Source organism: Nelumbo lutea, chromosome 4 (assembly GCF_056320005.1).
Source record: "Nelumbo lutea isolate HS-2025 chromosome 4, American lotus-T2T, whole genome shotgun sequence".
NCBI classification, from domain to species: domain Eukaryota; kingdom Viridiplantae; phylum Streptophyta; class Magnoliopsida; order Proteales; family Nelumbonaceae; genus Nelumbo; species Nelumbo lutea.
Genome location: NC_142687.1, coordinates 2,984,766 through 3,012,334, shown reverse-complemented (window position 1 = coordinate 3,012,334; position 27,569 = coordinate 2,984,766). Strand labels below are relative to the sequence as shown.

General features: G+C 36.4%; 1 protein-coding gene across 1 annotated transcript; it reads left to right on the top strand.

Annotated features, from left to right (window-relative positions):
• Positions 1-219: 219 nt before the first annotated feature.
• Positions 220-26,935, top strand: LOC148853393 (coiled-coil domain-containing protein SCD2-like). The gene is made up of 17 exons (XM_088983235.1): positions 220-872; positions 1,518-1,690; positions 6,237-6,312; positions 6,550-6,591; positions 6,716-6,778; positions 14,251-14,300; positions 14,380-14,407; positions 17,151-17,225; positions 17,348-17,458; positions 17,545-17,605; positions 18,108-18,224; positions 18,402-18,523; positions 23,247-23,316; positions 24,352-24,390; positions 24,628-24,668; positions 24,816-24,942; positions 26,459-26,935. The coding sequence occupies exons 1-17, from the start codon at positions 519-521 to the stop codon at positions 26,593-26,595; spliced, it is 1,686 nt and encodes a 561-aa protein (XP_088839361.1). The 5' UTR covers positions 220-518; the 3' UTR covers positions 26,596-26,935.
• The last annotated feature ends 634 nt before the right edge of the window (positions 26,936-27,569 follow it).

The window sequence follows — 27,569 nt, the reverse complement described above, 5'->3', positions numbered from 1 at the left end:
ATCCAAGAGGCTCCCGTATTGGGTGAATCGCATAACAGGGTAAGTTCAGAGAGCCCGTGTTTGACCCGCTTAGGAGCCCATTTCCCCATGATACGCGACTCCGAATGTGAACCGAGTCCATTTCGAACCCAATTACTAGCCGGGTCGATTCAAGTCGAACCCGCAGTCAACACTAGTCAATGAATATGAATATATTGTCCCGTACCGCACCACTTGAGCAAATCGCCGCCGACAAGTTACCAAAAGATAAATTTCGACTGATTTCACCAACATTTCGGCCGACACCTATATTCTCGATGCCAAGCGATTGCGCTCAACTCATTAGACCTGCTTTCCTCGTCGTTCTCACCCTTGGACACACACTCCGTCCGACCGAGATCGAACGGCCACAATCCCTCAAGGTCCAGGTCCCACATCTTTCCTTCCGACTCTGTCCCCACTTGTCCCCAGTAACAAAATCAACAAAGACATTGTCCCTCCCTCAATCAAAAATTCCAAATCAGTCAACTTAGCACCGCATGGATCGGAGGCGGAACGGCAGTCCGGTCTACTCGCGGCAGCGGAGTGGCGGTTCGAGCAGCACCGGTTCGTCCTCTCCGGCCATGTCGCCGGCTCACCACCATTCTCGGACCTCGTCGGCGGCCGGCCTCTCGAACATCAAGAGAACTCAGAACGTTGCCGCCAAGGCCGCAGCTGCACGGCTGGCACAGGTCATGGCAACTCGCACTGCCGACGACGACGACGATGAAGACGACGATTTAGGGTTCCGTTACACTGCTCCTCCTCTTCCGTCGTCTTTCTCCAGCAGTGTTAATAATAATAGCATACCTGTGATCTCGTCATCCAGGCCAACTAGATCCCCCTCTCCTGCGGTATTTTCAGCAAAACAGTATTGGTTTCAGACTTTCATGTGTTTTTAATATGGTTTTGATTAAATTGGCGGAAAAGGTATTAGATCGGATTTGAATTTGGTGTTTCTACGGAGCTGAAGCACGCTAGATGGGTTTTCTGCTTGAGTGTGACGTTTATTTTTGCAGTTTCACTGGTCTAGGGATCTTGTCTTGGGTTGGATATTTGAAAATTTCTTGTTTCTTAATTTTTCTCTCCTAATTGAAAGTTCTTTGATGTGATTTGAATTTGTTATTTCTGCTGCTTTGGAATTGGTTGAAAAATTTTTAGTTCTTTTGGTTTGACAACCAGTAATTGAGTACATGAGGGATATGTGATTGGTGGAGGATAGGCTATCAGTTTTATAATTAGTAATCGAGTAGATGTGAGATTTGGATCAGATCCCTGTCGGGTTGAAATTTCAATTGGAAGTTGCACAATGCGTGTGGTTGTGATGATATAGTTCTTAAACTTGACGTTAATTGGTTTATTTTCTCACTGTTTGTTTGGAAATGGTGCATATTTTGTTATTTTACTGATACTGATATACTTTTGTTAATTACCAGATCGCTTATTTGTTTTTTTTTTCTTGTTTTGTTTTTGTTTTTTTTTTTTTCTGTTTTAATTAGTTAGGTCGGAACTATCTAGATCATGCTACTACAGCGGTTCGCTCTACGTCGGCCGGACGGCCATCAGTATCTGTTCGGACAACACCATTGGTACCACCAAGTAAAACAACACTGAGGACTGCAGTTAGTTTACCACCCATAGAACCTCCTAGTAGTAGGCAAAGAGAGAAAAGGTAAACAAGTATCTTCCTATTCTTATATGAGCTATTGCATACTAAGAAAGAAAAAAATAAGGAGAAAAAGAACTGCAACACATTGGTGCATTTCAACCAATATGTATTGATCTTCAGGTTTACTGATACTCTCAATAATAGGAGTTAGGTGATTTCAATTGTGTTGAACCTTAACAACTGATGTGAAACATCTCTGTCAAATTATCAAACCCAAAAAGTAAAAAAAGAGTTTTGATCAAGATAAATTCCTGGTATACTGATAAAAAAATTCTTGGTATGCCAATTTTGTATCAAGAGCATTGATACTTTGAACCTTGTTGGCAACATATGTTGGATGTTCTATGGAAGTTGTTCATTCTACTTCCTTGCAAATCATCAAGGAACCATGCTTTTGTCCCATAACATTTATGACAAAAATCCGCCATCCTGTTGTATGGTATTTCGTCACATTCTTCTTGCAGGACTTGCTTTGATACCGAATAGTGCTCAATAAAAGGTTGTGGGGCTCAAAAACCAACCCTGTTTTCAGCTTATTTATGTTGATCCTTTTTTTTGATCAGTGAATTGTAAGATTTATTAATTCATAGACAAAGAGAGTACGTTTTAGGGAGAAGCATGAGATTCTACCTCCCTTTCAAGGAGGGGAGGTGGAGGATACCATCAACCTTTTAGTTAATAAACAGGACAAAGGACAAAGAAAATTACAGAGAAGCCCAATACAACGAGACCTGAGTAGCACCTTGTTTAGCAAGATAATCAGCCAAGGCATTAGCCGATCTACCCACCCACTGAAATCTAACTATCATATCCCTCGAAAGCCATTTAACCTTTTTTAAAATATCCTTAAGGTCCCAAGTGACAATACCCGGGTCAGCCAACCATCCTACTACCACCTTGGAATCTCTTTCAATTATTAAGTTCTGCACTCCAAGTTGATAAGCAATCTGTATCCACTGTATCGTAGCTAGGAGTTCAGCCCTCACAGAGTCTCCTATTCCCACTGGTCCCGAAAAAAGGGCAAGGATGTTGCTGTTCTCATTTCTCAGTACACCACCAATACTAGATGGTCCTGGATTGCCCTGACTACTCCCATCAAAATTCAGCTTAACAAAAACCCTCCATCGACGGAGTCCAAGTTACTTGAATTCTAGGCTTCTTAGAAGAAGTGAGGGCAACTGCAGACCTATCCTCCTTGTATCATCGAAGGAGTAATTTTCAAAGAGCTTTAAGGATTTCAGCCACAAAATAGCCCTTGTCAAAATACACTCCTTGACCTCAAGAATGGTTCTTTCCTTCTCCTGAAAAATTCTGGAATTTCTCTCTTCCCAAATAGTCCATAGGAGAGCTGCTCTTATACACTTTAACATAATTCTCCCTCTTCTCGTGGTCCACACAAAGGTAGATGGAGAAAACAGCTAATGTACCTCAGCTGGCAAGTTCCACATGCACCCAAACAAACTAAATACCCAATTCCAAATGCTGCAGCAAAGGGACAGGAAATCAATAAGTGGTAACAATCCTCATTCTGTGCTTTGCACAAAGTACACCAGTTAGGGGATAAACACAAGAAAGGTCTTTTCTTCTGTAGGTTATCCATCGTATCGATTTTGCCGTGGTAAACTTCCCAACAAAAGACATCTATTTTTGGGGGAATAGGCCTAGACCAAACTTCTTTAACCGGGAATGCCCAAGGGGAGGAACTAGAGCAAAGGGATTTAAAGAAAGATGCACAAGTAAACAACCCTTTTGGAGTCAAAGTCCAAATTCTCCTATCAGAATTGAGTAGGTCCAAGCAAACAAAATCAAGCAACAAAAAGAGCTTAGAAACTGATAAGGATTCCTCATCCCTCAACCCTCTATGGAAGCCAAGGTCCCACTTTGTAGAAAAAGGGGTATACGGGGACAAAAGTGAAGTAGACACATGCTCTTTTTTATAAAGGGAAATAGAGAAGAGAGAGGGGAACAAGTCCTTGAGAGGCAAATTTCCCACCCAAGTGTCTTCCTAGAAAAGAACATGAGTCCCAGAGCAAGCATCACACCTTACGAAGCGGAGGAATTGGGGAGGATGCCATGAATTGCCTTCTAAGGTGTTACAAGAGTTGCCCGTCTGGATACCCCTGCATCTCAACCATTTCCGGAATAGCCATGGATACTCACCACCACCGCATGCCATAACCTCTCTCTCTCTAAGGGCCATCTCCACAACCACTTACCTAGAATAGCCTCATTCTTATGAGTAAGATTCCCTAATCCTAGTCCTCCTTCTTCCTTACTTCGACTATCTCTCACCTAATCAAATGATCCTTCTTCTCTTGCCCCATCTCCCACAAGAAATCCCTCATCATCTTCTCTATCTTCTTAGCTTCCCTAGTAGGAATCATAAAGACAGACATAAAGTAAACCGACAAATTAGCAAGTGTGGATCTGATCAAAGTCACTCTACCCTTTGTGGAGATATAATTCTTTTTCCAACTTGACAAATTTTTTCCAAACTTTTCCACAACGGGGTTCCAAAATCGACTCTCCTAGGGGAAGACCTAGATAAGTTAAAGGGCCATGACGAGGTGGAACACTCTAAGCAATGTACAATAACCTCCAATTCTTGATCATCCATATTGACTCCAACCGCACAACTTTTTTCAAAGCTAATTTTCAGATTTGAGGCACTTCCAAAAAATTTTATTAAATTCTCAAGGTTCCGTACCTTCCTCAAATCACTTCCTTCACAAAAGATTATAGTATCATCTGCAAACTAAAGGTGAGTCACTGGAACACTATTTCTTCCTATCCTCCATCCACTCACAGTCTCCTCCCTGTCTGCTTTTGAAATCAATCTACTTAACACATCAGCAACAAGAGTGAATAGAAAGGGGGAGAGTGGATCACCTTGTCTTAGGCCCCTACATGCTGGGAAGAAGTCCTTAACTACTCCATTGACAAGGATGGAATAATGGCAAGAAGTGACACAACCCTTAATCCAACATAAGTAAGTGTGGGCTTATTTATGTTGTTCTTTAGATCATGGATTTGGTGTTTGAGGACTGAAGCATGTGTTTCTCTTCTACATCTATGGGCTAAGCCCACAGTTTTCTCTTTTCTTTTTTTTGATCATCAACAGTGAATCATAGTTTTATTAAAGAGATGAAAAATCATACTCCCAACCTTCCAAAGGCACTGGAAAAGGGAAACAAGGCAAACACCACAAGGCTAATATCCACTCACAAAACACTCCCCTGGCTATGTAGCCCCAAACCAGTTACCTCTATTCCACTATGATCCCTCCCCCTAGCTAGAAAATCAGCATTCTCATTTGTCAATCATGAAATCTATCTGAATGGGCAGTTCAGTGCTGAATATAAATGTCTAGTTTCTCTCAGATGAAATTAGCTATGTTTGGTTAAAATTCTGCTCCAAAGAGTCATTACTTGAAGAATGATTTTTGAGCAAAAAATGATTTATTTTTGAAGATAAATTTTTTAATTCCAAAGAATCAATGCTCAGATTGAGTTTTGAGCCCAGAAAGAAGAATTAGTTAAAGCAATTTTCATACATCCAAACTTAAAAATGATTCTTAGGATCACAAAGTTCATCAGAATTAATTCTGTAAAAGCGTGCCAAACACAGGCACAGTCTAAATGCCAAGAGCTTGCCTCTGTAGTATATAAGCCAAAACCAGCCAATGAACACTTGAAAGTTCTCTTTTACATTCAAGTACCGACCCGTGGAATAAACTAATCTGTGACATTGGACCCGAGCCAATGGTTGAGCTTTCAAGTATTGCCCATGACCTGCAGGGCTTGAGTAGCCAAGAATGATGTAATGTGCCTTCTGGTTTTCTTAGATGTCTCTTTGATATGTTTCATTTTATCCAGTGCTGCAGCTCTCTTCTGTGGATATGATGTGTTAGGAAGCTGTAGAAAATGTTGAGAATGGTTATATCTGCAGGTGGATTACCAGTGAGAATCTGACCTATTTCTTAAATATATATATTTTTGCTATGTTGACAAAGTGGTAGATGTGGATGGATGAAGAACATGATGATCAACTTGTTTTGGTTAGTAAACATCTGAATCCACAACATGCAATAAAGAAAAATCTCGAAGGAAAACTTGAAGCTTCATTCAGTACTATTTTTAATGTGCTCTTGTAACACCCGTCCATAAGAAAATAAAACCTCAAGTCTAAGAAAAGTTCTAATTAAAATAAATTCCAGGTTAATACGAATACAAGATCTTTGAGTTTGGAGTGCTGTTGAACATGCATAAGGATCAACCATCCATATTTGTCATTCTCCTTCAAGTCCTTTTTTCTTGTTTTTAACAAAGGTTTCCTGGATTTATATGAATATGTGTTTGTGCAACATGCATGTGTGTATCTTCAACTATCCTTTGGACTTTTAACCAAAAGAAAAGAAAAAAAAAACTATCCTTTGGATATAACTGTGTAAAAATGAAAAAAATTATTAATGTTAGGCTCTCCCAAAGGGAAAAGAGCTATTGCATTTCTACAGATGAAATTCTTTTATAACATCAATTGAATACTGCAGGTTTACAACAGAGATGGGACATCTTAACTTAAAAGATACAGGGAATGAGCGTGAGGCTTCTGCACTTCGAGATGAGGTATACTAATGTAATCTTTCAGTATCTATTCTTTTTTTTTTTTTTATTTATTTATTTTTTTATTTCCATCCCTGAAAACGAATAAAGCCATCCTTACTGATGATTCTGTTGGGCTTATGCATGGACCATGGTAGCTTGCTAAAATGCTTATGTAAGATGAAAATAACATTGTGATTTGTTGATGAAATTTGGAAATATAAAGTATAAACTAAAGATGATGCCATGCTCAAATTGCAGCTTGATATGCTACAAGAAGAGAATGAGAACATTCTTGAGAAGGTGTGTTACTTTAATGCTTTTACCTTCATTTCTTTCTGCCAAATCAAGTTAGGGTTTCATACTTCATTTGCTTCGTACATTATCTGTAATAAACATAATATTTACATTGCAATCCTCTGTACAGCTCCGACTTGCAGAAGAGAGATGTGAGGAAGCTGAGGCAAGAGCTAGAGAGCTTGAGAAACAGGTTACTTCTTTGTTGTGTAGTTATTTTTCTTTTATTTCGCAGTCTGGCAATCCAGAAGTAATCTGACCTTCAATTTCTAATGAGTGCTGTGCATAAGGTCTTGTTATATGATTGGCTCCATTTCTTATTTGGTAAGGTCTTTCCATCCCATGAATAATCAGTCTTGATATTTTATTTATTTATTTAATAATTTTTTGATGGATAACTTGACTTTAATTAATATTGGAATAAAGAATCAATATAATATGTATTTATTGAATAATTTGTTTTTTAAAATGTCTGTTAGTAGGTAGTAGTAGAACACCGTTATGCTAAACCCCCACCCCCAGCTTATTGTCAGTATAGCTAGCTTTTAGGCATTTTACATATGGAAGAAAAAATTGTCTGCAGTAGACTCCAAAAGTAAGGCAAGTAACTCAACGGGGATGGAGGCTGCCTCTATGTGGAAGGTAGGTGCCAGGCATGCTTCTCCCCACTCCCCCAGTTGAGTAGTTATTTATTCTCTGGTACCAAATTACCATCTTTCTGTAATTTGGACAATAAAGTAGAGAAAGTGGTTGCTCTAGACATGTTGAAAGTAAACTAAGAAGAACAATGAAGAGAATTTCACCTTGAGGAAGTTTTTGTGCTGTCTATCATTTTGCTTCGTTAATCAACAGCATATCACAGAGAATACAAAGTAAAAAATTACTCCTCAGGAAACAATATTACCTCCAAGAAATGTGCATCCCCCCTAAAGTAGATCTCTTGTCACCAACTGGCCTAGCTCAATCAGCATCATTATAGGCTTCAGCCAAGGTAATTATGTAGAGCATACAACAGGCCTCTACCAGGAGTACTCTTCAAGTAAAATTGTATTCTTTCAACTGCTAGATGGGGAAGGCAAGGCTGATGTTTATATTGACTGGCCACACTGACAACATAAGAGATGTCTGGTTGAGTCAAACAAAGATATATGCTCTTTTATCAACTGACACATTACTATTACTTTCACCAATCTTATGATTTAGATCCATAGGAGTGTTAGCTGGTTTAGCACCCAACTTGCTAGATTCTTTAAACAGGTTAAGAACATACTTTGAGAGATGAAGATGCCCTTTCTAGACCTTGAAACTTCTATGACCAAAAATCACCTGACCTCACCAAAATCCTTGTTCTCAAACTTTGTAGCCAAGTATTGTTTCAATGTGGAGATATCAAACATACTACTCCTAGTCATTACAATGTCATCCAAATGCACAAAATAGTTATTGAGTTATACCATCTTTCTTAAAGAAGAGAATGCTATTAGTATGTCATTGGTGATTGAGCAAATCCCACCTTCTAAATTTTCTCTTCGAATCTGTAAAACCAAGCTCATGGAGAATGGTTGAGTCAATAGATTAATTTCTTGAGTTTGCACACTTTCCCCTCTTTTTTAGGAATAGATACGCTAAGAGGCTGTTCGATATAAACTTCTTCCTGTAGGTCACCACTTAGAAAAGCACTATTGACATCTGTGTGGTATAAAGGCCATGAGAAATGTGCAGCGAAGGATATTGTTTCTACTGTTGCTACAGTAGTCCGAACCAGTAAGGAGACGAAGAAAGAGAAGGAGAAGAAGAAGAAGATGAAAGAACTGTCGAACCTGATAGCTAAACCCTATCAGTCGACCTCTTAATAGTGATTGGGCTCTAATTAAATGTACAAGGACTAAACTGCCCCTACTTAAGTGTGGGATAGAGAACCTCTAATAAGATTGCCACATAAGCTCATAACTTAACCAAGGTGAGTTGACTAATCTACCCTTATTCGGATAACTCTAACACTCCCCCTCAAGCTGGAGAATATATGTCATATAATCCCAGCTTGTTACATATATAGTTCACTCTCCCCGAGTTCAAGGCTTTTGTAAACAAATCTGCCCACTGATCACCTGAGCCTACATTTTCTGTGCTTATCTCTCCAGTAAGAACCTTCTCCCTCACAAAGTGGCAATCAATCTCTATGTGCTTTGTTCTCTCATGAAAAACATGGTTGGATGAGATATGGAGCGTAGCTTGATTGTCACAGTACAACTTCATAGGTTTATCCATGTGGAACCCGATTTCTTGTAGGAGATTCCTCAACCACACTAATTCACATGTAGTGTGTGCCATGGCTCTGTACTCGGCTTCAGCACTGATTCTAGCCACAATCGTATGCTTTTTACTCATCCACGTCACAAGATTTCCTCCACGAAATGTGCAGTAACCTGTAGTAGATCTTCTATCAAACACAGAGCCCACCCAATCTGCATCCTTGTACCCAACTACTTCAAGTTTTCCTCCTGGTTTATACAATAGCCCACGGCCTGGAGCTCCCTTCAGATATCTTACAATTCTAAGAACTGCATCCTAGTGAGATATATGAGGGTCTTGCATAAATTGGCTCACCACACTGACTGCAAAGGAGATGTCTGGTCTCGTGATAGTCAAATAGTTCAGCTTCCTCACTAGTCGTCTATACCTTCTAGGATCATCAAATATTTCCCCTGTATCACTGCTCAACTTAACATTTGGTTCCATAGGAGTCTCAGTTGGTTTTGCACCTAAAAGTCCTGTTTCGTCCAATAGATTGAGAACATATTTTCTTTGGCACAGGTTTATACCTTGTCTTGATCTAGCAACTTTTATACCCAAGAAATACTTCAATGTCCCAAGGTCTTTTGTTTGAAAATGATTTTGCAGAAAGACCTTTAGTTTGTCGATCCCCAATTTGTCACTGCCAGTTATGACAATATCATCCACATAGACCACTAATAAAATTTTTCCAGCTTCTGAGTCATAGCTGAACACTAAGTGATCAACCTGACATTGTTTCATTCCAAAATTCTTCACCACTTCACTAAACTTCCCGAACCAAGCACGAGGCGATTGTTTCAACCCATAAATTGCCTTTTTCAGTTTGCACACCTTACCATCCTCCCCCTGAGCAACAAACCCAAGTGGTTGCTCCATATATTTCTCCTCTATAAGGTCACCGTGAAGGAAGGCATTTTTTATGTCAAGTTGAAATAGGGGCCAATCATACATAACTGCCAGGGAAATTAACACACGGACAAAGCTAATCTTAGTCACTAGAGAGAAGGTCTCCATATAGTCCACTCCATACAACTGTGAATAACCTTTAGCAACAAGTCTGGCTTTCAGACGTTTCACACTACCATTTGGCAAGTATTTAAGAGTATACACCCATTTACAACCCACAACATGCTTACCAGGAGGAAGAGTAGTGAGCTCCCACGTGTGAGTATGCTAAAGAGTAGAGAGTTCCTCCTCCATTGCCTGCTTCCACCCAGGTGAACTAAGAGCCTCTTGGACATTGTTAGTTATGGAAATAGATGACAATAGTGAAACAAACTGGCGATGTGAGGCGGAAAGGCGAGATACTGAAACAAAATTAGAAATGGGATGGAGAGTAGAACTTCGTTTACCTTTCCGTAAGGCAATGGGTAGATCAAGTCCTGAGGGTTCAACAACAGGATCCGCGGATAAGGTAGAAGCTGGAGGAGGGGCCGGTGTCGTTCGACGTGTATACACTTGCCGAATTGGTGGTCGTTCAGTAGGGATCTGCACTGGATGAGGTGACGAGTCAACTCCAACAGGAACACCCGGAACGGGATCACTGACCGGAAGAGGAAGAGGAAGAGGAAGTAAAGGTGGAGACGAAGATGCTTCAGTTCCTGAGAAGAAGGGAACGAACACAAAAAAGGTGATATCAGGATAGACATAGCACTTCCGAGTAATGGGATTGTAATACTTGTACCCTTTTTGAGTCCGAGAGTAGCCAAGAAAGACACACTTAATGGAGCGTGCATCCAACTTGTCTATTCCAGGACTCAGATTGTGAACAAAGCACACAACCAAAGATATGAGGTGTTAATGGAATGGGAGACAAGGTGGGGAACAAGATAGAGAAGGGAGACCGACCATGAAGAATAAAGGAGGGCATCCGATTAATGAGGAAACACGCAGTAAGTATAACATCACTCCAAAACCGTTTAGGAACACTCATATGATGAAGAATAGACCGAGCTGTTTCAAGGAGATGACGGTTCTTCTGTTCAGCCACCCCACTTTGTTGAGGAGTGGATGCACATGAAGTTTGATGAATGATGCCATGTTGTTCTAAATACTATTGAAAGGAAGTAAGAAAATATTCACGATCGTTATCTGAACGAAGAACTTTGATTGGAAGACCAAATTGTGTATGTATTTTAGCATGGAATTTTTGAAAAATGAAAAATAATTCACTCATTTCTTTCTTTAAATAAATCCATGCCATTCTTGAGCAATCATCAATAAAAGTGACAAAATACTTGCAACCATTATAAGACTCTATTTTGATTGGGCCCCAAACATCTGAATGAACCAAAGCAAAAGGACTCAACATATGACTTTCAACTCTAGGACTGAAGGAAACACGATGATGTTTCCCAAACTGACACGACTCACACTGTAACACTGACAAATGACTCAAAGATGGAACTAGTATCTTGAGTGCCTTGAGAGAAGGATGTCCTAGTCGACAATGCCACTGTAGAGGAGTGAGTGAAGTCTGAAGTGCAATTGACGATCCACCACCGTCAAGATAATACAATCCACCAGCTTCATGCCCCCACCAATCTTCTTCCCCGTCCTGAGATCCTGAAAAATACAAGAGGAAGGGAAAAAAGTAACAGAATAGTTAAGAGTCTTGGTTAATTTACTAACATACGTAAGATTGAATGGAAACTTAGGGACATATAGAACAGATGATAAAGAAAGAGAAACCACGTCAACATTGCCACTGTAGAGGAGTGAGTGAAGTCTGAAGTGCAACTGACGATCCACCACCGTCAAGATGATACAATCCACCAGCTTCATGCCCCCACCAATCTTCTTCCCCGGCCTGAGATCCTGAAAAATACAAGAGGAAGGGAAAAAAGTAACAGAATAGTTAAGAGTCTTGGTTAATTTGCTAACATACGTAAGATTGAATGGAAACTTAGGGACATATAGAACAGATGATAAAGAAAGAGAAGCCACGTCAACATTGCCAACACCACAGATGGAGAGGAGGAACCATTGGCAAGGGTAACAGTTTGAGATGTGGAAGTTTCAGAGAGAGAAGAGAACACACCTGGAGTCCCGGTCATGTGATCAGAGGCTCCAGAGTCAATAATCCAAGGAGAGGTTTTAGATGGCAGGTAAGCTATACCTGAGTGGGCAAGAGTAGCAGTAATGTGCTGTGAAGTTGACTGAAGGAACCGCTCATACTCATCACGCGGTACACTCACCATCTCCCTTTCGGAAACGGATGTAGATGTGGAAGGAGTTAGGTCTGCCTGTTGATTATCACTGACATCAACCCCACCAGCAACAGCATGATTGGCCCATTTAGAGGGGGGGCGGCCATGGAGATCTAACAGAAATTTACCGAATGTCCTTCCCTTCCACAGTGGGTACACTTCCTTGTAGAGCTGCCTTTTTCTTTGCCACAGCCTCCCCCTGAGTCACGACCACCACCACGACCTCCTCGGGAGGCATGTCCTTCCCCTTTCGTACCACGTCCACCTCCTCTGGCTGTCACAAAAATTGATCTATCAGATGTATGGGATTCTCTGTCTGTCCCAAAGAAATCCTGCGAAGCCGAGCAAACACTTCCTCAAGTGTAGGAAGGGTGGAGCCCCCCAATATTTGGGCCCTAACTGGTTCATACTCTGATTTCAACCCCACTAAGCCATTCAGTTTAATTGAGGTCATTTGTACACCTAGATAGTCAGAGGAAACCGCCACACTAGGTTTCTGATCACTACAGCCATCTCCCATTGCTGCCATGATACTCTTTCAATGCCGTCTCTAATCTGACTTCCCAATCACCAACTAAGTGCTGCTGTCAAGAGTTTGATGTTCCAGAACCTACAGCAGTCCCTAAACACAATGATAGATACACACGCCTTTGTTCTTATCCACACCACTACTGATTTCACAAAAAACACAAACTACACCGACATTAATTCAGCACTTACTAACCACATGCAAGCTCTCTTACAACTACTCAACAGAGTTTGTGCATCACAAGCACCACCACACAGCCATAGCTGTCACACACAATACAGACCTGCTTTAACGCTTTTAAGAGGGCACCACAAGACCAACAAGAACTCAACTAGTACCATTGCATTACACCTTGCACTATTCGGCCACCTACAGTAGCCCCTACACCATTCGGCCACCAGCAGCAGCTCTTACACCATTTGGTCACTGTAAACACAGCCTGTTCTTGGAATTTTTCCAAGAACCAGGGCAACAACCAACCTAGTTCTCTAGGTTCTGATCAGTCCTCTTGTTCTTGAAGATTTTCAACCAATAAATACCAACAGCACAAAGAGAAGAGATAACCAACCTTCGTTTGAGAGCTTCAGCCAACCATTCACTGCTGAAGTTGTTTTCTTAGGAAAGGAGGTTCTGCGCACCAGAAAAAAAAGAAGAGCTGAGAGGTTTCAGGCCTGGGACAAACCACTTTTCTCCATTGACAGCCCAGAGAAGAAAAGGATAGAACTGAAGCACGAACTGAAGTTGTCACGAACTGAAACAGGTCACGAACCTTGCTCTGATACCATGTTTCTACTGTTGCTACAGTAGTCCGAACCAGTAAGGAGAAGAAGAAAGAGAATGAGAAGAAGAAGAAGATGAAAGAACTGTCGAACCTGATAGCTAAACCCTATCAGTCGACCTCTTAATAGTGATTAGGCTCTAATTAAATGTACAAGGACTAAACTGCCCCTACTTAAGTATGGGGCAGAGAACCTCTAATAAGACTGCCACATAAGCTCATAACTTAACCAAGGTGAGTTGACTAATCTACCCTTATTCGGCTGATTCTAACAGATATCAAAACATGAATGATGTTCATCTTGGTAACAAAAGAAAAAGTCTCCAAGTAATTAATACCTTATATCTGTATGTACTCTTTAATAGTTGGTTGAACCTTGTACCCTTTAATGGAACCATCTATTCTATATTTTATGGTATACACTCATTTGAGGTTAGTTTTTAGGGAGTCTTAGTATAACAGTAGAAGTGTTTAAGGAGGTTAAAGCTAGTGCTACAGCTTGGATTGCAAGTGTATGAACCCAATCCAGCCTAGCCCTAAGTGCAACTTGATTAAGGCTAGGCCCAAGTTTCAATTTAGGTCCAGAAGTTGAGTTTTGGTTTTTGGCCTTGATGGACCCTGCCCTGCCCAAGGGCTGTAGCTTGGCACATACTTATTATTTTTTAATGGTAGCAAGAAAGCTTTAATGTAAAATGTGCAAAGGCTAGACCATCAAAGCACAAGTGTTAATCACTTATTCATAATTGCATGTATATATAAAAGGCCATTACCCACTTTTAGTCCCAGCTATCTGGGGTCTTGTGAGGGCTGGACTGGATACAGACCTAACATTTATAAGTATCATTTGCTTATAGGTTGCTGCTCTTGGAGAAGGCGTGTCTCTAGAAGCTAAATTGTTGAGCAGGTAATTTTGGGATTTAGATGTAAATTTATGCATAATGTTTCATTTTCAAGGCTATGACATCTTATGCGGTCATGTGCAGAAAAGAAGCAGCATTACGCCAGAGAGAGGTAAATATGGGGTACTTAATTATATTTGTTTCCAAATATATAAGCAAGTAATGGTTAATCAGAATCTTAGTTGATGATGGTATTATTTCTGACTTGATTATATAGAATATAAGCTTTAAATTATGGCACAGTCATTGTTTGCAATATCCCCAATGTTTTCCCTTTCTTATTTATTTATCCACAGTTTCTCCTTTTGTCTTGGGGATTCAAACCCCATGAGGAATATGCCTGAAAATTCTCTCATGAAAAAAATTATTTTATCTCATTATATACATCAGATCCATTTTTTAAGTAATTCAATGATTGTTTGCTCTATGACAATAAGAATATACTCTTTTTGCTCCCCCCTTCAAATTCATAAGTAAATGGCCCTAATTTTAAAGGTGATAAGGTTGTCTCTTTTCCCCTCCCTTTAAAGGATGGTGTTCAAACCCCTGACCTGGAATTGATTCCTTTCTTTAGCATTCAAAATATTGACTGCTTCTAATGCTTACTTATCAAAAAATTAAATATTTACATTGCATCTAGATCTGTTGGTTTTATTGAATTAATTTTTCAGATCTATGCACTTCTGTTGAATGATTATTGGATAAACTCAATGTTAACATGATAATGATCATATATTCTCAGCAGGCTGTTGATGCCTTCTTTTTATAAATTCTTTAAATAAGGATAGTTAATTTATATTCGCATAAAATTGTTCTGCAAGGGCAACAGAATCAGATTGTGTATGGATACTTCTAGATATGCTATATAGCTTAAAATATGTGAAATGGTATTTTTTAACAATAAGAAGTTATATGTTTTAAGGCATCTTATGCAATTATGCTCAGGTGATATTTGGAAGTCTGGAGTCTGATACATTTGAAATCTAATAGGATCTTGTTGGGATAAGAACTTATTTTTTTATCTTAACAGTCTGCATGGGTGGCCATTGCAGTTTTTTTTCTCTTTGAACATGGGTATGAGTGGTGCTCTTGTCATTGTGAAAGTTTTAAAAGCTAAAAGAGTATAAGAAATGTCTATATGCTGAACTAAATGATGATTTGAGCACTTACAGATCAGAGAAAAATTGCTATATAAGGGGCCTATAAGAGGTTCAACCAAACACAAAGGGGGATAACTACTTATTTTGGTTGGTTGCGGACATAAGTAGAAAGAATTTAGACTTTCAAAAATTACCTTAGCTTGAAAAACTAGATATAAAAGCATGATAAAATCATATTATATAGGATACATGTACTTGTATCCATGTCTGGAACTTCAGGAAATGAAGAGTATCCTCATTTCCAGTTTCCTTATCTCTGTTAGTATCCATATATGGCATCATAGTGTATAGCTAATACAAATAACATGATGCGAATCCCTATCAAAACTTGTAAATCTGAGTCCCTAACAAAACTTGTGACTGTTCCAGTGGATAATGATCAAGGTAAAAGGTTATTTTTTCTGTCAAAGATGCTTCAATTGCTTTCCTTCTGCAGACTCCCAACATACTGAAATTGATGTACACAACCTTACCCCTGTGGTGTCTGGGGAGGGACAGATGTACACAACCTAACCCCTGTACATACAGAGAGGTTGTTTCCATGATTGAACCCTGGTCACCCAGGTCACAATGGAGCACAACCCAACAGTTCAAGAATTAGCTTTGCAGTACTTTCCTGAATTATTGGATTCTGGCCAGTTGTTCAAGAAAGTGTACTGATTGAAATAAATTTGGCATAAGCTTGACAATTTAAAAGTGTACTGATTGAAATAAATCAGGAACTTTTGCACTGATTGAAAATCCATTATGAGGATGTCTGCTTGTAGAATTTTGTCTATCTCGCAGCCTTTTGTTTATGTGCTCAGTTTGTGCTTAAGACAATCACCATTCTTATAATACTTAAGCATGGGCTTGTCATTGATGGCATAAATTCTTAATACTCCTACAGATAAATTGATCAATTGTCAATATACCTGCTAATATCATTTTCCACATGAAAAAGGTGATATTTGTGGTAATTATTGGTGACAGAATGCTTCACCAAGGAGCATAGTTGTCTTTTCTTAGCAAAACTGAAAAGGAAAATATGACTGAAAAATCTCACTTGGATCTGCATCCATACACCTTTGCATCCTCATTGTCCCGGATTGTTCCTAGCCCCCCTAAGAAGGCCTCCATCACCTCAATGGCCATTGCCTCATTCTAGTCCCATACTACCACCCTTCTAGGTAAGCCTATACAGTTCAAAGAAGGTTATCCTTGAAATCTATTTTTTTAAGGTCCTATTTGGACCTCTAAGTTAGCCTTCACCTGGAGATTGAAATATGTGCATAATGATGGGTTTTATAATTTTCTAACATTCCATTACTACTACACCTATGCATCATCTATGGTTTCTTGAATTGTTAATGTTTATTATGATTAATTAAACATGTCTTATTTTTTTATCAGCTTAATTAAACATTTCTTTACAAAAACAAAAATTGAACTTTTCTTTTATTTCCATTGAAAATTTCCATATTTCCCCCATCTTTTTACATTTTCTCTACATATAATGCTTGTGAAGTGTCCTTAAAATATCTCTGTTCCTATACCCCTACAGGATGATATTTCTAATGATAATGAAATTTTGAATCTTTGGCCACAATGAGTGTTAGTTGTTTTTTATAGTGTTCTTGTGCAATACAGAAATATTGGGGATTCATTGTTCTAGGACTTTTGTTACTTTGTGTCAACATAGTTTTTCTGTGTCAGGCTGCTCTTAAAGCTGCAAAGCAAACCAAGGAGGGGAGAGATGAAGAGATTGCGGCTCTTCGGTCAGAACTTGAGGTAGAACATAGTAATCTATTTGAATGGTCCTTGCTTTATTTTTCTCTTTTGTTGCTAAATAAAATCAAGCCTTTTATGCTTGTACAGCTTCGTTTCAATGTTTTATTTTTTGCTTGGGCCAGAATGCAAAAGATGAGGCAGTAGCAGCTGTAGAACAGCTTCGAGAAGCAGAATCTGAAGCAAAATCTCTTCGCTCAATGACACATAGAATGATTGTAACTCAGGAAGAGATGGTCCATTTCTTGCACCTTTTTGTAGACTATGTAACATGCAAATTTTGATTTTTGATGCTCTGACTTTATTTTGGTTCTCATTCCAGGAAGAAGTTGTTCTTAAGAGATGTTGGCTTGCTCGCTATTGGTGTTTAGCTGTACGTTATGGTAATATGCTTGTTGCAACGTCATTTTACCTTGTGTTGGACATCAAGAGGTCTAGATTGTTTTAGATGTTAAATTTTGTAGTTTTTGGTGAAGAAATGTGAAAGGCAGCTTAATGATCAATTTCCACACATTTTGCAAATGTTTGTTTTCTAAATAAGGAGATGGTTCATCATTATTACTTTTTAGTGGAGTGCGGTGGATCAAGTTACTGCAAGTCTTATACTTCTTCTATTGGATCTGGAATCCAAATTCCAGCCTTCTAGAGCCATAACCATTTTGAGAATTTAATATATTATGGTTTGCAATATTATACTATTCTTCAAGGCTTTTAGGATTTAGTCTCATTCTATCAATCTTAGTGTTAAAAGTTGGTGTTATTGTTATTTACTTAGTTTTTGGCTAGTGTTTCCTCTTTTCTTGAGTTTGTGCTGGTTGGTGTATTTACAATCCATCCAGTCACATGCTTACATCTAACTTGCTTTTCCACACGGTTTCCTTATAGGTATATGTGCAGATGTTGCAGTCTCAAAGCATGAACACTGGTCATCATTAGCACCTCTTCCCTTTGAAGTTGTGATTTCTGCTGGACAAAAGGCTAAGGAAGAGTCTTGGAGCCAAGGTTAATCATATCACAATTGATCCTTCCCATATTGTGCTTCTGTTTTTCTTCATTCTTTTTTCTTTGGAGGGTGTGGGAGAGGTTGAATCTGGGTAATTTTGAGTATTGATGTTCCTTTCATGGATGATATACATTATCATGCCAAACAGTCATATAAGATTTAAAAACACTGAACAGGTGGTGATGATCCAGAGAAAAGGATTAAACTTGTACGGGATTCAAGTGATCTAACTGGAGAAGGCAGTATTGAAAGTATGCTTTCAGTTGAAATGGGTTTGCGGGAGCTAGCTTCTTTGAAGGTATCTGGTTTGATGTTTATGTTCTTCATCTTTTTACTATCATACTATGTCAATTTTCTATCTTCCTTTCCCTGGCATTGATTAGTGTTTTGATGTCATCCCTAGGTACTCTTATGCAACAAGTATTGGATTTTCTGTAGATATGGAATTTTATAAAAGCAAAACCATTGCTTTTTATCAGCTTCTACCAATCTATATCTATTTATCTATCTATCTATCTATCTATCAATATATTAAAGTTGGTCTGTCCACGTCACCATACCTCTCCTTGCTTCAAACCCCCTTCCTGATTTTCTGTTTTTTTGAAATTTTTATTTTTTTAATTCCACATAATTTCCCATTAAACCAATAAGGAAATCACTTATGCTTAACTATTTCTAACCACCATAAAGAAAGTAGCCAAGTGACACCACTTTCCCCTGCTTCCTCCTAAATTGTCTCTAATTCCTATTTATCTCCTAAATCATCTCTAACTCCTATTTATCTCTTAAATTATCTCTAATTTAGTAGAGAGATTCTCTCCAAAACTATATCTAATTCCTATTTATCCTCTCCCCCACTTTTTATCTATATCTATCTAAAGAAAGTTTCAATTAAAAAATTCAAAACCATTTAAATGTTATAGCGAAATTATATAATAAATTTAAAATATTTATTGAAAACACAAAAAAATTAATAGCTTAATAATGTTCATATTATTAATAATTCAATATTTTTACAAAATCCGTCATGAAATTATGTAGTAACAATATAAATTATAATTTTACGAATTATTCAATTTAAATGTTATTCAAATAATAAAAATTTAACATTAAAAATAAAAGATTATTTAAATATTTCAATAACTAAAATATTAAATAAAAAACATTAAAAATAGCTAAATAATATAACAAAATATTTAATATTATGTAAGAACATTAAAATAAATAAAATTCAAATAATGAAAAATTTTAAATATTTTACATATTATTTAAATATTTAAATAAAAAAATATTTAACATGACAAAATTTTAAATAGTTAAAATAACGAAATTATGTAGTAAATTAAAAAAAAACTTAAAAGTAGAAAAATAATTATAATAGAATTCATAATATTCATATATTCATATTATTAATAATTCAATGCCTTTACAAAATTCATCATGAAATTATGTAGTAACAATATAAATTATAATTTTATGAATTATTCAATTTAAATGTTATTCAAATAACAAAAATTTGACATTAAAAAATAAACATTACTTAAATATTTCAATAACTAAAAATCTTAAATAAAAAAACATTAAAAATAGTTAAATAATATAACAAAATATTTAATATCATGTGATAACATTATAATAAATAAAATTCAAATAATGAAGATTTTTAAATATTTTACATATTATTTAAATATTTAAATAACAAAATATTTAACATGACAAAATTTTAAATAGTTAAAATAACGGAATTATGTAATAAATTTAAAAAAAATTCTTAAAAGTAGAAAAATAATTATAATAGAATTCATAATATTCATATTAATAATAATTTATTATTTTAAAAATTTAATAACGAATTATGTAATAATAGTACAATTATAATTTTATGAATTATTAAATTCAATAGTAATTAATATTTTAAGAATTTAAATAACAATATTATTTCAATAACTAAATAATATTGTAAATAACTAATTTCACTTATATCAATTAATAATTATAGAAAATAACTATCAAAAAAATTATATTTATTAGTAATAATTTTACAATAATACTGTATATTCGTTATATATTTATATATACTATAATTAATATTTATTTTATTTTCAGTAATTATTTATTGTTTTTTATAAATATGCTTTCATTAATTATTTATAAGTCTATTTTTATTTTGTTATTTAATATAAAATTATCAATAATTATTGGAGATTAAACAACAATTATTTAACTTTTGAAATTTAATTTATCGCATTTATTGTTTTTTTTGTTATAAATTTATTTTTAGTAATTATATATTTTTTATAATTTATAGATTAATACTTATTAGAGATTAAACTATTATTTGAGATTACACTATTTATTGACTAATTTAGTATATTTTCAATATTTATTATATTTTTGTATTTATTGTTTAACTTTCGCTTAACAAAGCCCGTGCATCGCACGGGTCCCCGTTACCATGCTTCTCCTTGCTCCATTATCCCCACCCTGCATTCTCTTTGACTTTCTCTCCTCTCCCCTTCCCACCACTCCCATTAAGCCATGTCACCCAATTACCTAAAAATATTCCTATAATCTCTCTCCTAAGGTATGTCATTTAAACCAATAGGAAAGTATCATGTTGCCCCACTCCCTAATCAATTCCTAAAATGCATCCCCCCCAATCTATATCCACTCTCCCTCATTTAAAATATGCATATTAATTAATAAATAGTTAAATACGGTTAATATTTAATCCCACCCATATTCAATGACTATTAAATAGTGTTATTACCAAAAGTTAATAAATACGGTTAGTAAATTACCAAAATTTAATAAATATTGTTATTAATAAACTCATTCACAACATTTTATAGACATTGAAAACTCTTTAACTAATTTCTATAAAATTGAGAATTATATTTAACAATTATAAAAAAGTATAAAATTATAGTTATTGTTATTATTATAATTAATAACCAAATAGAAATGGGGGAACAAAATATTACAATGTTAGAAAATAAAATTATTAATTAATTTACATTGAAAAATAAAGGATGAATTAGTGTAAATTTGTTAATAAATCATTGAAAAATAAAGGATGAATTAGTGTAAATTTGTTAATAAACCTATAGTTACACAAATGTAATAAAATTTTCAAAAATTTTCATAAAACTACATTTTTGTAACATTTTTGAAATTAAAAGATATAAAGTATTTGAAAGTTTATTTAAAATGCATTAAATCATTATTGAAAATTATTAGAATATTTTGGAAATTTTAGGAAATTGATTACATTTGATAGATTTTGGAAAACCATTGAAAAATTATGTAATTTTCATTAAAAATTATTAAAGAATAATGACTTTGGGAAATGGAAAACTATAATTTGAACAAATAAGTACACAATTTATTAAGATAAATTCATATAATATTGGAAAAAAGAAAATTATTGGTTAGTTTATATTAGAAATTATAAGATAAATTAGTATAATTTGGGCATTGGCTGCTTTACATTCCTGGCTGTCAGCCAAGGACTCGTTTAAGCATATCCCCCACCATCAATACTTTGATTTGGATTTTTTGTTTACTTGATTTAGTTGGGTGTCTCTTGTTTGTATTTGGGAGAGACTGGTTTTTTGGTAACTTTTTGTATAGTTGCTGTCTGTACATGGAGTTTTGTGGACCAAAGGCTGTAATATGTTATAGTTATACGCATTAATACAATTACCTTACTTTTTCTAAAAAAAAAAAAGAAAATAAATTATTTTATAAAAATTAAAAAAAATGAATAAATTTTCAAAATTACACAAGTACAATAAATTTTCCAAAATTTTCATAAAATTACATTTTTGAATATTAAAGACAATTTAGTGTACTTTTAGAAATTTACCATGTGGTTGATACTCAATATATCCTTTTGATCATTTCTATCATCAAATTGAATATTGGGTTGACGGGGGCAATGTTTTCAAAACTGGACCAAACCAGATGGTTAGACCGGACAAATTGGGAACCAGACATCGTTTCACCTCAAAACCGCTTTTTGTCCAAAAACCGTTTATATGGTTAGTGAACCGTTGACCTAGGCAGTCGAATTGTCAACCCGAGCAATAGTTTTTGGCGTTTTTCTTGTTTTTCTAATTTTTTATTTTTTTATCAGAGCGGGTCATCCATTCGGACCGAGCAGTCGGACTGTTCGACCCCAGAACGGTTCCCTATCCGGTCCAATTTTAAAAATCTTGGACGTGGAGTGGGTGCCTTGCCTTGAGCTTGGCTTGGTGTGCAGCATGGCCTGGCCCATGGACTAGCTTGTCCCACAGCACGGCACGGGCCTATGCAGGCTTGGGCCATAGGCCGTGCCGAACCGACCCCCCAAATTATCCTAGAGGGAGGCATGGCTTGGGACGCCTCGTGGGCCAGCACAACACGACTTGCACTTTGTGCGGGCCACATGCGAGTCGTGTTGTGCCGACCCAACACGACCCAATTTACACCTCTACTTGAACCCGCCTAATACTGGGAATGGGGCAGGGAAATTTGAGGATTTTCCATCCTTGATGAAGAGTGGGGTGCCTTGCCCCTGAACTTGCTCGACATTGAGGAGTGGTTACCTTGCCCTGAACCCGTGTGACACTGGGGATGGGGCGGAGATGGGGTAGAATGTCTTGACTATGGGGTAGGGAAAGGGATGGGGTGCCCTGCCCTGAACCCACCCAGTTGTCATTCCTATATAATTGTTAATTATTAGTGGAATTAATAAAAATGTTAGTTTTTATAAGTATTTTTATTTATTTAAAGTTAATCAAAATTTCATTTAAAAATAAAAAAGAATAAAAATTATTAAAATTACTACAAATTATTAATAAAACTAAATTTATTAAAAAATATTTATTCATATTCAATAACAATAATTATTTTTTTTATAAATCAACATTAAATGAAAAATAAAATTATTAAATCATTTAGATTTTCCCATGCATCGCACGGGTAGTTCTTTCTTTAAATTGACATTTTGTTTATATTTTGTTCTCTATGTCCTTAAGGTTGAAGATGCTGTTGTGATTGCACTAGGCCAACACCGGCGTCCAAATTTGGTTCGACAGTCCATCTCAGGTTGTTATATCATAATCTATTAGTTGCTTGGCATTTATATATCAAGATATGTTTTAGCAGGATAGTTTATCACAACTTGTTCTTTCCTTCGTTTTCGAGATTGGTAATAGAATTTTTTTTGATAGTGTGAAAAGTTTAGTATGTCACAAAATGGTACAAGATATTTCTATATTTTCTTTACCAAGAGTCAGGTGATTGCTGCCCACTCAGCTTAAGGATCAAAAGTGAACCCAAGATAATTTTGTTAACTTAAAGGACAGTTTCCCCAACTCAAGGTCAGCCTTTCCCTTTTGAGCTAGTGAGTCTGCAAGGAAGTTTGCAGATCAGGGTATCCAAAAACTTTCTGCTTCTATGCTGCTATCCACCTGTCTTGCCTCCCTTATTTGATGACTTTGGTGCTATGAGCCTTTTTCACTTATTTTTTCCTTCCTTGAAACAACTTTGATAAAGTGAATATATTTTCAGTCTGGTAAATTTTGTACCAAGTCTAAATGTCTGTTTGCCCTATTCATAAAGTTTTAGCACTCATCAGGCCATCAATTTTAGCCTTTTTTAAATTATGAAATTAATCATTATCATGCTTTTTTGTGGACCTGTTAAATTTGTTAAAAATTCCTTTGAAAAAAATTAGGGTATATTATCACTTTATCAGTTTATAGCATACCCTTCTTGGTTATGTAAAGGTTAAACATGCATGAACCCTTAGCTATTTTCCTGGAAATGTCCTTGATCTTATGAGCAGAAAAGGTTGCAAAGATTAATCTTGTTACTTATTTTCTAAATTATATGTACACCAATTACTATAGAACCAACCTGTTAAAATGTTGATATGATTTCTGATGAATCAAAGTTACTGGCTTTAGTGAACTTTAAATGTCCTAGTTTTAATATCCTAGATCAGCAGCACCAATATTGACCAAATCTTCAAGTAGCCATTTTGATTTCAATGAAGTTTTGTTTTTCAAGTTATTTTTGTGTTAGGAATTTTATAGATATACTGTATGCACTAAATTGTTTTCTTGCTTATATCCTCAGATCCTCAGTCACCCGGTCCAAAGTTCATGGAGGCATTTGGTAAGAATTATATATCATAGCCTTGCTTTAGAATTTATACATATGCTAATGTCAAGGAAACAATGCATAACCATTAGGTGTCTACAGTACTCCCAATAATGCAACTACGATCTTTTCCTTGGGGACTGGAGTGTCTACCTGTTCAATTCTTTAAACATATTTCTTGGAAGTAAATTGAGATTTCTTTTCCTTGCATAGTGTAAGGAAACTGAGGTTTGTTTTTTCTTTTCCATGCAGAATTGAGCCAAGAGGAGTCTGAAGACGTTCTTTTCAAGGAGGTTTGGCATTCATTTCTCATTTCTATAGAAACATGAACAGAAGAAGTGCACAATTAAAATTAGGATGCCATTAAGAATGGGTTATGGTTTTATTTATGCTTCTAATCAGATCCATATTTTCTCAAAGTATATTATTACCTTGCCCAGGCATGGCTTACATATTTCTGGAGAAGAGCCAAAACTCATGGTGTGGAAGAGGATATTGCTGAAGAGAGACTTCGATTTTGGATCAGTCGCAGCGGCCAATCTCCAACATCACATGATGCTGTTGATGGTAATTTCCTACTAATGTCTTCTTTTAAATTTTTTTTTTTGGTATGTGTATGGAGACATACCCAATGGTTTCTGGATGCCACTTTAGAAGGACTGTGGAAAGCTTGCCATTTTACCAGAAGATGGATCAATGCACCAATGTGCAAGGTTGATTATATGTGTACTGTGCACATGATCATTAGTCCAAGCCATTCAAATATCAGGCCAATTTTCTTAAATAGAAAACTGCATGTCTTTTTGGAACCCTGGACGTGCAACTTTTGGATCAAGGACTACATTATTGGCCTTGAATTTGGTTGGTTTGATTGATGAGGTACCCCCTTACATGATAAAATTCAATTAGGCTAAACTTGTCAAATACATATTACATATTGAATGTATCAATACTTTGGGGATTTTGCAGATACCTTGATAATAGATTTTATAAGGAGATAAACCTTGCACTTCTATGACCCTTACCTCCCCCGCATTCAAAACTAGGGCAAAAGGGAATTTTTAATTTTCATTGTTCTAGATACAAGCAGCTGAAAAGCAGTTGAGGGATTGGGGTGGTCTCCATAGAATTTTCCTAATAAATATCATGGAAATTGTTTCCTTTCTTTTGCAAGGTGCCAACCAACGGGTTGGCAAGGTCTTCTGCTGGTTGTAACGGAGATTTGCGATCAAATCTTGCCTGCACCTGGTTTGGGGGGGATTATGCCAAAATCTTGTACAAGCTTAAATTTCTTAGGCAGCAACCAAAAGAAAGTGCATTAGTACATTGGTTACTTGTGGGATGATAGTTTGAGTCCTGTTAGGCTGGCCTTTTAAATCAACGGTCATGTGTGTAACTGCTGAGCAACTTCTAGAAAATGTTTAGTACACTGATTACTGGGCTGAAAAATATGAAAACCCAAGATATACAATTTTGAAAAATGGAAATCATCCTGAAGAATGTTAACATGGTTTTCTTCGCTGACTTCTCAGGTCTTTTTGTATACTCCCAATGTACAGGCTCTCATTGTACATGGGCTGATGTATTTGGTTTTCACTTCTAATGCAATTCAATACTTTACCTTCTTCAAAAAAGGGGGATAAAATATAATCTATGTTACTATAAACATAAATCCCTCATGAAGTGATAAAGAGATTATGATGAGATTTTGTTCTATAACCTAAGTCATTTCTCCTGTTGTAGGAACAGTTTTATCAACTACAATAATAAATAAAAGTTTATTAGTATCCTGATACCTAACAATTAGAGGATGAAACTATGTTAAACACCTTCCAAGAAGTGAGGACTGGAAAAAACAACATAGAGCATTTACTCTGGTCAGAGCTATGGCAAAGTTTGAGTCAATGGATAAAATCACCAATTTTCTCAAGTTTTGGTGTTGCCAATCTTTGTTTTCCCTACAATTGGCAGATTGAACTATGCAGATTATTAATAGATGGAATTCACATATTTGAGACTCCCTCTACCATCAATCCTGAATTTTGGATTGTTCATTGCACTCATGGTTGGTATTTGTTTTAAGTTGAGCGAGGTCTGATGGAGCTGAGGAAGCTTGGGATTGAACAGCAATTATGGGAAGCATCTCGCAAGGAAATTGATCAAGCTTCTGCACCTACTGCCAATCAGAAGTTAGTTGCAAATTCAGAAGCCACACCTTGATGATTGCCACCTTTGATATGTTTATGTTGTGTTTTCTGGATTTCAACAAGTTTTGCAAGAGCATCTTCCTTGGCTTTATTTGCAGTGTCCCGTTTTAGGAGATCTAAGATCATTGTATCACTTGTATTACTAGTGAGAGATACAGGGAGATGCACCACCCATTTTTATATACATTTCGTTGTTTTTAGGTCTTTTTAATGGTGTTTGTATCATATATTTAGATTTGAAAGCGATAACATACTTTGATAATGACTTGTTTTTGTAACAGCTTGCGATTATTTGAATTTGTAATTGAAAACTAAATTGTTTTAAAATAAAAAAAAAAAACAATTCTCCATCATTCTTACTAATTGGAGCCCAAACCTCCGTCTAGTAGCAATGATCCAAGTCCAGGTATGTTGACTCATTCTTCATTGTTTTTTGGTCTTCACCCCGTGTTTGCACTGAGACTGAGCAATTGACGCACCTTTGTTCGCACCAACTTCCCATTCAGAAGTGAAAATGCTTCACCTCATGTCAACCTGAAACGTACGGAGGTGGCATGGTGTATCATGATCATGAGTATAACTATAGGGATTTCGAATTTGGAAGTTGGTGGGATCCATGTCTAACAGAAAAGGTCTGGTAGTGAGGATCCTGTAACCAAAGTGCTTAACACGTGGCATATATTTCAAAGGTTAAGGCACATCATTGGATGAGCCTCCCCATCTATCTAATTCATGCTTTATTTTCAGAGCTTTCAAATAGCTCAAGTACTCTTTACCACAGTCACGGCATAATAGCAATATAGCATATTTGCTTTTGGAAACAAGAATTTTAGATAAGTTAAGCTGATTGTTTGCCAGCCAATCTGGTAGGTGGGGGACCCATTAATGGGTCACAACTCACAAGAGTGGTTTGAGTTGTGTGTCCTCAGTCCTCAGACGGTCAGACCCAAACTTTGGACTTGAAAGTTTTCTTTTATCCCGGAGATG